Source organism: Ischnura elegans, chromosome 11 (assembly GCF_921293095.1).
Source record: "Ischnura elegans chromosome 11, ioIscEleg1.1, whole genome shotgun sequence".
NCBI lineage: Eukaryota > Metazoa > Arthropoda > Insecta > Odonata > Coenagrionidae > Ischnura > Ischnura elegans.
The window spans coordinates 102,318,215-102,331,295 of NC_060256.1; the positions used below are offsets into that span (position 1 = coordinate 102,318,215).

A 13,081-nucleotide genomic window follows, 5' to 3' on the forward strand; every position below is an offset into this window, starting at 1 on the left:
GTTCTAAGTTGTGCTGTATTGTATGATGTGGTTATTGAGCGTTCTATTTCGTTAGTTAATTTCTAGTGTTGGGGATATTAATTCGACGAATTTATTTTGTAGTGTTTCTCATCTTATTGTTGGTTTTATTTCCGTGAAAACTAATTGCTATGCCTGTTGCTCACGGTGAAACTCGATTTATAAAACTTAGAAACGTTTTAAGGAATTTTAAGACTGACAATGAGACGACGGCAGAGGATCCGGTAAAACAGTTTATTTTCCATGGTGTCATAATCGAAAATAACGTAAACGAATGCACTCAGTAACTTCCCACACACTGTTATTGAAACTATTGCATAGGGATTTAATGTTAGTCCTAGGGATGCCGAGGGAGATAAGATGTGGCGATTTCATTGGACGTGGGAGGAATTAATGGTTGAATTTAACATCAATGGTTTTAATAAAGCTGTGGAATTTAACTAGCAATAAGTGTTTTTGTTTACGTTATGAATATGTCATTCCACGAAGTCACGCTTAGTAATTCTAAATTCCTCTGGCTCCATCACCTCTCGCCGTATAGCGTTCCCTCAGGAACTGAAATCGGTCTTTCCTTTTAACCTTCTGAATCCAAAATGGTTTATTCACGGAGTTTGGAAGTTTATTTCAAATAACAGTCGCTTTGGATCAAAGAATCACTAATTGCTCTCCTAGACCTTCATCTGTCAACATATTTTCCCGATTTAGACAATCACGGTGCTGAAGTCGACTTAAAGCTCAAGTGTAGCTACAGCACCACATTTAAGATTATATTTAAGTGAAGTCACTTAAGTTAAGTGTGTAGTGTAGACAAGGCAAAAGCCCGCATATTAGGGACTCAAAATGTCGCTAAATTCGTCTACGTCATCAATCCAGCCCAAAATAAATGTGGCAACACTGCCCCCACCCATTTGGAGCGTTTTGGGGTAGTGAGGTTTCTGGATACAGCATTCAGTGGAGCGCGCCGCTATAAGCTGAAGCATGGTTTCTGGATACGGTCTACATCTACATCTACATAATACCCTGCAAGCCGCCTAAAAGGCGTGTGGCAGGGGGTGTTAGGACACCAGCCGTTTACAGCTATAAAAAAAAAAGTGCTATAACGAGGTTGGGACAAGCGTTTATTAAAGTCCTTTATTGTTCGGGGGAAAAACGAATTCCCATATCTATCCGTTCGGCAAAAAATCTCTCTTAATTTATCGCTTCTGTCGGACCTGGAAATATAGTGTGGCTCTAAGATTATGTTCTCTGTGTCGCTCTTAAAGATATCCATTCTTAATTGTTCAAGCAATCTAAGCCTAGCGCGCAGCCTCCGAGTCTCCAACGGCTCCCAGCCTAATTCGCTTAACATCTGGGTAACACTGTCTGTACGCCCGTAGCGGTTTTTGACGAAACGCGCAACCTTCCTTTGTATCTTATTCAGTTCGCGGATTAAGTCTTTCTGCACTGGATCCCATACACTCGCTGCATATTCAAGGTGCGGTCGGACGAGAGCGAAATAGCACCTTTCTTTTACTTTCTCATCCGAAAATCTTCCCACAATACGCTTGACGAATCCTAATTTCTTCAGGGCTATGCCGCAAATATTCTTTATATGTGTTCCCCACGTGAGGTTCGAGGTTATCGTAACTCCCAGGTACTTCACTTCGTCTGTTGCCTTTATGTTAATGCCATCCACTGCATAAACATTGTTAGTGTTGGATGAATTCCGCAAGAAATGTACCGCCATGCATTTGCTCAGATTGAGTTCGAGTCCGTGCCCAAGACTTGTGTCGACTCGCGGCATTTGTTTGGGTGCTTTCCATTCGGGCGACTCACGTGTCACCTTGCCAGCCACGAATGGAAAGCACCGTATGCGCAGTAGTTGATGCGCGTAGAACTTGGTAGAACACGAGTTTGGAACACCGGGAAATTTATCCAAAGAGAACGATGTAAGTGATTCAGAGTGAATATCTGGAATGTTTTTTGTTTATATAATTGACCAATGTTGGATTCTGATCATTGGTGATTTGGATTGTTCTCTTGACCGTTTTAAGTAAAACTTGTGTTGAAAATTGTCTTTTATTTTAGATGAACGAAGAGCAGTTTATAGCCTATGTAATGGAAGAAATACATAGTAGCAGTGGCAGTGATGATTCCGAATCGAATCCAACAAATTAGTAAAGCACAAGTAAAAACTAATTACTTTCCTTTAAAGGAATTTACTCCTCATAAAATGGGTAGACTTTTTACGGTGAAAACAATGATGCAATTTACGCAAATAATTCGACTTAGTCATAGGCATGGCAGGTGTATTTAAAAATAATATCACTCAAATTCACAAAATTTTAAAATAGCAATAAGAATCATCTCACAATTGTATCTATAATAACTACGGCAAATTAAAAAAAAATGCATTATTATCTCTGCATATAAGCTATTTATTTAAAACGTCATACCTTGAACATATCGCACACTTGCCAATAACTAATTTAAAACATGTTTCAACTCCAGTTCCAATGCAGGTGAAAGGCGCCAAAACAACTTTGCATGCGCAATTCGTCTGTCCGCTATCTCAAACTCAGATTTTCGTCAGAGTCGGTGTGAGTCCGCCTGTGTCGGCAACTCCAACGAATGGAAAGCAAAAAACACGACTTGTGTCGACGCATGTCAACTTGCGTCGACGAATGGAAAGCACCCTTTATAACTCTCCTATTCCTGGTATTCCTGTGCGTTACCGTTTGTTGACTTGTGTCACAACAGTCGGCGACACACATAGAATGGAACACGAAAACCGCGACGCAAGTCGACTTGTGTCGACGTGTGTCAATGAATGGAAAGCACCCATTTAAGATTATATTTAAGTGAAGTCACTTAAGTTAAGTGTGTAGTGTAGACAAGGCATGAAGTGTGCACAGCGCTGTCAACAGCTGGCGCACGATATCGCTGCAACTCATTTGTTTACTACAATTTACGTCTCTGTCAGTCAGTATTGGTCAGTATCACGAATAGTGTTTCACCCTACTGAATGTGTCATCGTGGATTGTAAATTATTTCAGTTGATTGTGAGCGACTGTATATTTTGTATAGCTCACTGCAAAAGAAAAATATAAACCCTGTTTGGGCAAAGGAAGCAATTTCCTCTTTCAAAAGAGAAATACAGAAAGTAAGGGAGAGTGTGGAAAGCCTGGCCACAGCAGATGATTCAGCAGAGCCTAGACCAAAGAGAAATAAGGTCGAAAACTGGCAAACATTGCGAAATGCAGCTGCCAAGGAAGTTTGTGACGCTATAGCAGCAGGGTCAGAATGCAGATTCGAATTCACTGGTCATCTAGGTGCAGCACACTTGTTTGACAATGAAAATATGTCCAGCTATAGAAAAAGGTTTCCTGATGATATCCTAAACACGACAATAGAATCATTTGGTTTTCTTGACAAAAATAAACTAAGATGCGAACTTCAGCTTATATACAGCAGGGAAGATTTTAAAGAAGTTGAGAAGGCCACTCATTTGTTGTCATTCCTTCTTGAAAACAATTTAGAAGAATGTTTCAGTGAAACGGTGAAACTGCTAAAAGCACTGATCACAATACCAATGACAACGGCAGAAGCAGAACGTTGTTTTTCATGTCTGAAAAGAATTAAAACCTTCCTCAGAAGCACAATGGACGAAGACCGGCTTACAGCACTTACCATGATGTCAATTGAAAAAGAGATGGCCCGCAAAATAGTGGACTTTAATGAGAAGGTGATTGACCATTTTGCCGCAAAAAAGGAGAGAAGATTGGACTTCATGTTTAAACATACAACAACTGCAGGAGTCGCTTAAAGGTTCTTATTAAAATTAGTGTGGTTTAAGTCTCATTTTAACAATGAATGTAACTTAACTGTGTAGAATATCTGTAGCTGTATGATTTTATTAGTTAAAATATACAATTGTAAAAAAATTGCCAAAGTATTAATTGCAACTTGATATTCTGATTACAGCAAGAATCTCAACTCACGGCTCAGCTTTCGAGAGTGAGGATGGGAAAGTGTCATTTTGAGAGGTTGTTGATTCGAGTTTAAAAAATATCAAATTTCATGCAACTTCTTTATTTCATGATGTCCCTGCGAGGAAAAATCTTGGGGGGGGGGCCCAAGATTTTTCCTCGCAGGGACATCATGAAATAAAGAAGTTGCATGAAATTTGACCGCCTGCCTCATATAGGTGTTTGTGAATTTGCAATTGCCTAAATCATGTGTACATCAAATTAAATATGCTGGGGTTCTATTACCATTAAAAACTAAGTATAAAATATTTCAATATGCAAGCATTTGTAGGCTGCTAGTGAATTCACAAAAACTTAAATAGTAATAGTAATAACCTTTATTTGCCCAGAGGACACTGAACACAGTAAAAAATACAGGAGTTGAGTGTATAGGACACGTCATATACATATAAATGTTGCAAACAATAATAAAATACACAAGTGTATGGCACCATAATTTTACCAAAAGAAGTTCATAAAGTACATAAAATTTATTCCATATTCAATATGATTATTTTTTCCCCAAAAATTCCTTTACGGAATAAAACTGTTCTTTCCTTAAAAACGTTATTAATTTCCTTTTGAACAGGACTGGGTCCTTTTCGTACCTACTTAAAATCAGTAGGGAGCCTGTTCAGTACAAGAAGGCCCATGGATTTAGGCCCCAAGGATGCATTTAAAGTCCTGCAATATGTTTGATGCAGATCTCTACAGGCTCTAGTTTGGTGGGAATGAACATTGTCATTAGACATATAATTAAATAAATTTCTTTTAGCAAACATGCTTACAACATAAATGTAAATGCATGGAACTGTCAAAATATTTAACCTTTTGAAAAAGGAAAGACAAGGTGCATTAAAAGGAGCATTACATATTAATCGTATTATACATTTTTGAGCTTTGAAAATTGAATCAGAATGGGTGGAAGAACCCCAGAACAGAATACTATAGATAATTAAAGAATAAAATTCTCCGTAATAAATTGAGAGTAAAATATCAAGGCTTACAGTATTCCTGATACTTCTGATAAGGAAGCAAATAGAGTTCAACCTACTACGAAGATTGCATATATGTTCGTCCCATGACACATTTTTATTTAAAACAACTCCCAGAAACTTGGAACTAGAAATCTGGGGTATGCGTGATCCCCCAAGATCAATGGTCAATAAAGCAGGGGGTTTATTTTTATTGGAAAAGTATATAAGTCCAGACTTGTCAGGATTGAGTTTCAAAAGATTTTGTGAACACCATTCACACAGAAGTTCAGAAACTCTAGATGCCCTCAAGGACAAATTGTTTAACGATGGTGCTGATACAATTACATTAGTATCATCAGCATATAAAATTGGCTCAACTCCTTGAACCGTCTGCAAAATTTTTGGCAGATCATTAATGTAAAGTAAAAATAGGATAGGGCCCAGGACTGAGCCTTGGGGTACGCCAAATGTAACTTCTTTACTGGGAGAAATAAAATTAGTGCCATTCTTTGATAAAATAACCTGTTGATGCCTTGCACTGAGGTAAGATTTTATCCAGTTATAAGGGATACCTTGAATACCATAGTGTCCTAATTTGGACAAGAGTAACTGATGATTGACTAGTTCAAAAGCCTTGGAAAAATCAAAAAATAGCCCCAAGGTTTCGATTCTATTATCAAGATTTGAAAGTATTAAATTTACCAAATGATAGGTGGCTGTAGATGTAGATCTGCATTTCCTAAAACCATTCTGTGAGCCAGACAAAAGGTTAGAAAATTCAAGAAATGATACAAGTCGATTATGGAAGACCTTTTCAAATAGTTTCCCTATCTGATTTAGTAAGGATATTGGACGATAAGAATAAAATAAAATAATATCATTCCTTATTTTTCCTTTTCCATAGTACAACTTTTATAAAACGACAATCCATAGTAAACTAAATTAATTGCATAAAAATATAATTGTAGATACTTATTTTCAAATAACTAAATATTTTTCAAAGCAACCAAATTGGGATCAAAATAGCTTTAAAATAGTTTTTTAAGCTCTGAAAATATAAAATTCTCCCTCTATGGTTGGAAGGTAGACTACCCGCACCTCCCGGTTGAACCCCCGAAATAAAAGTTCACCAGCCGCCACTGGACACTATAAAGTGTTGTTTTTGCATTCCGTCAAATTATGTTTTTCCATGATGAATGTCTCTATCACAATGATTTCTCTCTGTTCACAGTTCGATTAGGTTTTCATGGTGTGTAGTGCACTGGTCAAGAAATGTATGTGCCAAAGATTTGAATAAATCAGTGCACACTGCCGTGAAAATACCGAGGGAAAAGCCCCTGCCACCTACTGGCATGATATGTATTCTACTAGGCTATAAATGCATCACACAATTACGGTTTTAACATTTTTAATTGAGCAAAATCCTGTGAAGATGTGCTTTTTTCCCTAATGCCTTGTGTTACTTAAGGCTCCCAGATACCTCGGACACTTTGGAGTTGTGGATCCTTCCCCCCACCCCTCAAAAAGTCTGGCTAATGGCTGGCGAGCCTAGCCGACTAGCAAGTGGCCTTGGACTTGAGAGAGGGCACATGTGGGGGGCAGTGTTTAGAGGAAGAGATGTGGAGGGGAAAGGGTTTAGATGACTGAACTTTGTTGAACCCTCTAACCAACTTGGGTGTGTGACTGTTGAACAGCTAGCCGAGTGTCACCGTGCATTGTCTCTCCGCTGCATGGAAGTAGACCTATCTCCAGGAAACACGGCAGTCTTCCAGCTTGGAAAATGGATATTACTTACAGAGGTGTAGAGCAGGTGTAGATTAGAGAGTTTTTCGCCTTGTCAAACGCGATAGTTTTCAAAGAATATTTTTTAAAAAATTGATGTGGTTACTAATGAAAGCAATCTCATGTAGGATCGAGATAATCTGGTAAATAAGAATTGAAAGGTACAATTTTATTATTTGTTGACATTTTTGGGAATATTGTTAGTTCTTTATGGTGTTTCAACCCATCAAAATGCCTTAGAGAATTCATTGTCTATGAAAAACGTAACTCCCATTACATGCAGATATTAATTACCTACTTTTTAAAATTTGAATATTTCTGGAAGAGGGTAAAATGTTTTTAACTTCTCCACCATGAGTTTTTCCCAGAAAGCCTTGTCTATCTCATTTTTTTCTGAAATAAATCCATGTGGAGTACAAATGAAAAAAATACAATACCCCTTTTGTGAAATATGTATTCTGTTTCCCCTGGATTTCATAAAAACTTGTGATCTTCGCTTCAGATAAGTATTTCCTTCCCGAATTTCACAGTAATCATCAAATATATTTATAAAGATATTATCTATTTTTCAAAACTATATAAGCCATACTTCTCTTGTCTGAGAGAGAGTCTGTCCTTGGTGTGCTCAATTGTAGTATCATCTCCTAACATAATGAACTTGTATGTATTCACTCCTGCACAGCTAATGCTGTAAGTTTAACATGGATGATTTAATGCTTCTCACTCCAGTGACAGTTGGCCTTGGAGGCTTATGCCGAAGATGGTGACGAAAATACTTGACTTAGCATAAATTAAACTTTGGGTTATTTCCGAATGTTTTTAAATGTTTCCTAGGCTCTGCCATTTCTCATTATCTGTGCTGGAGGCTTCCCCAGAGTGACCATTTGTAGTTAATACATACATATGTATTGTGTACATGTACATCACAGGAGGGGATAGGAGTGACTTTCCACTGGAGTGATAAGAATTTGTTTCTCTTCCTCTTTTCCCCTTTTCTTAAGTGACATGGGAGTGTTTACCGATGCACAACATAAAATGTCATTCACAAAGGCAACTTAAGTACGTAATTTCCTTGGATATTGAAAGGCTAAACTTTGGCCGACCCTTGATTTGTTGAGAGTGATGTGGTGGGTGGATGTCTTTCTTGGTGTGGCAGGTGGATGGTGTGGCTGGGGCCGAGGCGCTGCTCCAGGCAACCCGTTTGCTGCGCCTGGAGCGTGTGAGGGCAGGAGAGCTCAGAGCGCAGCGTGAGGAGCAGGCGGCAGGTGCGGCCCGTGCTGAGGAGGCAGTGGCAAGGTTGCGTCGGGAGCTGGCACTGGCACGCAGCGAGGCCAAACATGCATCTGCCAGTGGTGAGGCTCTCTCTCTTGCCATTCGCCGCCAATTGGCCTCCTCCTCATTTCACTCGACCCAGAAGTGACTGATATTGCAGGGACCAGAAATGGATTTTGTGTCTGGGTTTGGTTTCTGTGTCCACTTAATAGCAAGTGTTGCAATGTGTGTAAGCCCTATTCCTTCTATTTCTTCTGATTATCACAAGTTTCTGGGCGGAACAGGTTTCCACTTGACTCATATACCACTTAAGGCTCAATTCAATGTGTTTGGTTAACTTGTGCATTTTTTTTTTGTCCTGGATATAATTGTCAGAAATGGAATGTCACGTATGTTGCAACGATGATCATGATAATGATGAAAATGATTATTTGACAAGTCCTATCAGGTGTGTTAAAATACTATTCCTATAGTGCGGGTTAAAATATTAAGGTATTCATACTCGCTGTTGGTTTACAGGCTTCTTCAGTGTAGAATGCATAAAGTTTTCAGGCTCCTTCCTCGTAAGTTGACAAGGATTCACAAACATTTTGCCAGCTTTTCTGCTAGCGTTCCCAGTTGAAGGATGGCGAGAAGCTTTGTGGTTCTCTTTGTAGGTGTGGTTTTAGGTGCCAAAACTAGCAATTTTCCTTGGCCAGTCAGGGAAATTCCTCAAAATCAATCCCCTACATAGGAGAGGACTGCAAACCTTTTTGCCATCTAAGGATGCCAGCAGGATAGCTCGTTGTGAATTTTTATCAACATACATGGATGGTGCTCAATAATGTTGACTTGATTCATATTTGCAGTTCTACTATTATAAAGTTAGTAGAGAATATAAATTAAGTGCAAGATGATGGAGATATGATATGGAGAGCAATGACACTTGCATTGCACATCGTAAAATGGGGTGACTTCGGTCATTTTTGACAGTTTTTTTGTTACAGTGAAACCTGCCTTTAGCAGAAACCTATCTTATCCTGAAAATATTTTTGGTCCTGGCAGTCGCAATAGGGTTTTACGTGTATTGGTTCCCTCTGTTAAATGGAAACTGTCAAATGTGGAAACGGAATTGATTCGTGGGCACGCATATCTGGGTTAAGCGGAATTGCAGAAAACAATTCCAAGGAAAATTTTTACCATAAGGAAATGAAATCCTAAAATGTTCTGTAAAGCCGTCTCCCTGGAAAACAATCCTTAAAAAGGAACCAGCCAGAGCCAGTGTTGTTCGTTCTCTATGGTCTACATCATTGTTGACTGACATCACGTCGTGTGAGGGACAATATGGCATCAATCTTGACCAAAACACTTCCACGTCTCCCTAAACCTAGCGTTAACCCTTCTCTAGTGCCTAATGTCCCGCTGTGAGTATCATTCATTTCACGTAAATTAATTTCGTCAAATTCTCAGCAGCAACACTCCCCCTCCCCCTCTTCCCTCCCATCACCTTTCTCTTTCTTAACAATTTCTTCAGCCCATGTTTGCATGCTTACCTTCCCTCCAACTCGTGGAACCCTCTCCTCTCTATACATACTCCAACATTTTGTGCAGCCTTGCTCGCAAGCGAATTAGAAGGAGTCATTCTCCTACATGCTGCTGACAGGGTAAGACACAGAACACTAAGAATAAGAGGAACTGCTGATTGATTTCTGCCATGCCATGTAACATATTAACGCTGAGAAATAAACTGGACTTGATAAGTGTTTTGAACGAGAAAAGTTTTCTGTGAGGTACAGTGCAACCTCGATATAACGACACCCCACGGTGCACTAATGAACACTCGCTATAGCGAATTGTCGCTTTACCGGAGGTGGAGCAAATAATAGCCAATATATCTCTTGCGAACAGATATACAGGAACAGGAGTGGTGCGGCGATAGATAAACATCTATCTGATAAACGTAAACATAAATCCAGACGAAAGGCGATGTTTTTTTGCATCACTAAATTTCCTTACTCAAATAACGACTAACTTTTCAAACAATTTATAAGCGCCGCACTGAATAAAAATCATGCAAAGCATTGTTTCGTCAATCATTTTATTTATCGAACGACAGTTTACCACATAAATTTGAGACTGAGCACTCCATTAACTTCATTCCTAACAGATCGCTAGCAATTACAGAGGTTAAGAAGTCTTGATGAAAGTCTTCCGGCGGTGAAACCCTCGCTATGGCGAGAGCCAACACCGAAAGGGTCTCGTAAAAACGAATTTTTTAACACGCTCATTATAGGGTCAATTGACGGTGCATCGGCTATATCTCGTAATAGCGGGGGTGTCTCTATAGCCCGTACTCGCTTTAACGAGGTTCCACTGTATATAAGTACAGTGGTGGAAAAATTAACGCAAAGCTCGTTGGTGTCTGAGAGCGGCCAATTCAGGAACTACTTGTCTTCCTAAATTTTGCCCTCGTAATGCTCTCATACAACCGGGAGTTTTAAAAGCAATATATCCCTTGTACCGGGGAAATAATCATACCCGTCGCATTTTGACAAGGCGCAAAAGATCCAGCTACGAATCCTTCGCCATATTCTCCGAAGTATGCTTTGCCCTCGACTCACCTACAATGAAATCTACTCTCGTCGGGACATAGTGGACACAGTCAACATATTGGGCATTGAGACTACCTTAGAACGCAATCATTCCGGTGGTGTAGTGGGTCAAGTATCATGCTTCGAATCAGAGGTTCCACGGATCAAATCCCAGAGACGGATGACTTGATGCTGCACACACACACCGTAAACATTTTTCTGATCTTAAAACTTTGCAATACCTATCAGTAGGTCCATAGGATGTTGCAAGGCTATTGAATTCTTACGCGCTTATTTATTTGTTGAAATTCAACCACCATATTGTATAACCATTTGGGCAGTTGACTGTGGAGTGAATTTTGACTATCATTTCCGCGTCATCCAACCCAGCTCCAAGGCCCCTCACATTAGCTGTAAGTGCAATGTGTCACAGCCTACTACTCCTCCCTCATTTCAAGGGGAAATTCCTCGGAAGTTCTACAGAGCTGAGCAAAGGCAGAACATCAAGCCACCCAAACTCAGTAGTTCTCATTCGAGATATTTTGGGCGTCTGTCGTATGTATTTTTTAATCAGAAACATTGAGCAAATGGTTAAGTTAACAGAGGTTAGACTTACCCTTGAATTTTCCAACAAAATGAGCATTATGCATACATTTTAAAAATATTTCACCATTATTATGGAACTAATGTTATTTCGAAGTCATAGAAATATTGGACTGTTCGCGTTTTCAGCTATTTATTTAATCCCTACTTTGAACTTTTTATTACTTTTAGCACTCAACATAGGTTAAGGAATAGAATAGATCTGACAATCAATTATTTGAGGTAATTTCGCATCAGAAATACGGTTGTAAGACATTTATGTTAATTTACAAACTAACTTTTTAAAAAATAAAAATGATTTCTCATTACCTTTACCTACCAATGAAGAAATTTTATTCTTGTAATTACATGAATTACCATTCATTGCGACATCTTCATTTTATGGCCGAATTTCCAGTATTCTCTATTCAATGAAGAGGATCGATAGAGTTTTTTTCACCATTCCGTGATTTATAGTGTGTGGTCCACTTTTCCCATTGTCTTAGCAAAAAATATATTTCCAGTAAGCCACGTAATGCTTACAAAAAATTTACGTTATATACAGCAGACATTTTCTTTTCACTTTCTTACGAAGGATTTACTCCCATGATTGTTGCATAATTGAAGTGCATCAAAGATGGACTTCTGAAGCAGTCTACGTAGTAAAATAAAAGTCTATGAGTTTAATTGTGGACATTAAATATTTTACGGAAAACTATTTGGCCACAAAAACGGAGTAGACAGGTAAATGACTGCAAGGTATAGCATGTGTGTTTCAGAGAAGAGGAGAATTATGCAGGAATTGATAAAGAAAGCTAGCATCAAAGATCGGATTTTAACAAAAGAAATATTCACTAGAATTGGAAGAAATATATTCGAGAATCAATTTATTAATTATGCCTGAACGAGATATTCACGAGGAAAAATATATCAGTCCATGAGATGCATCAACTTGTAGCAAGGAAATAATAATACATAATAAAAAGTAATTGGATTACCACAGAAGCAAATTCTAGATAAAATTTATTCCCTTCTATTAACACAGAAATAGAGTCAAATTCCATTAAGTTCCTTTCCACCCATTCCAATTTCCGTATTCTTTCCAGCTTCCTGAATAACTTTTCAATAAGTGAAAATTAAAATACTTTTCTGATTCTCATTTTATGTCAGTTTATAAAATTGTAAAACATTAAACACTTAGTTCGGATACATCTATTTTAATGAAGATCTAATTTTTAATTGATGTTGTTAATCAAATATGCATTCATATGGATCATCTTTGTGATTAAAAATCAAGTTTTAAAGACATTATGAAGTTCAAAAAACTCTATTTACACCTCTCATTTCACTATGAAAGAAATCGTTTACTGACCACATTAACCAATTTCTTCGGATAACTACATGAAAAAAATTATTGACCTTAAAATGGCCATTACATATTCCGTTACCTAAATCAATTCGGCTTCGCATTTCTTTTCAATTGCCATATGTTACAAGTTGTTCCAATATAATCCTCGGGAAACTATTATTGGGCGTAGAATATTGAGCAAAGCATTGTAATACTGAAATGAAGAGAAACTTCTGATTTCTCGGAGGTGGCTCAAAAAAGTGGTGCTTTCATTCTGCTTTGAGGAACTCTATAGGAGTTTTCCCTTGGAGGGGAGAAGAAGCGTATGCCGTGACACATTGCACATACAGTTAATGTTAGGGGTCTTGAAGCTGGGTTGGCCGACGCGGAAATGGTAGTCAAAATTTACTAAATTAATAAAATTATGAGAGCATCAGGCAAAATTTTGGAAGACAAGTAGTTCCTGAACTGGCTGCTCTCAGACACCAACGAGCTTCGCGTTAATTTTTTCCGCCACTGTACATG

At 38.4% G+C, this 13,081-nt stretch overlaps 1 protein-coding gene and 1 long non-coding RNA gene across 2 annotated transcripts in view; both read left to right on the plus strand.

Moving 5' to 3' along the window:
• Positions 1-13,081, plus strand: part of LOC124168126 (intraflagellar transport protein 81 homolog) — a 328,055-nt gene that overhangs the window by 82,465 nt on the left and 232,509 nt on the right. Inside the window, exon 5 of the mRNA XM_046546249.1 lies at positions 7,941-8,136. Within this exon, the coding sequence (XP_046402205.1) occupies positions 7,941-8,136 (196 nt within the window). The remainder of the gene's footprint in view (positions 1-7,940; positions 8,137-13,081) is intronic.
• LOC124168131 lies at positions 1,852-2,417 on the plus strand. The gene is made up of 2 exons (XR_006866851.1): positions 1,852-1,946; positions 2,086-2,417. It is a non-coding gene; the product is annotated as an uncharacterized LOC124168131 (long non-coding RNA).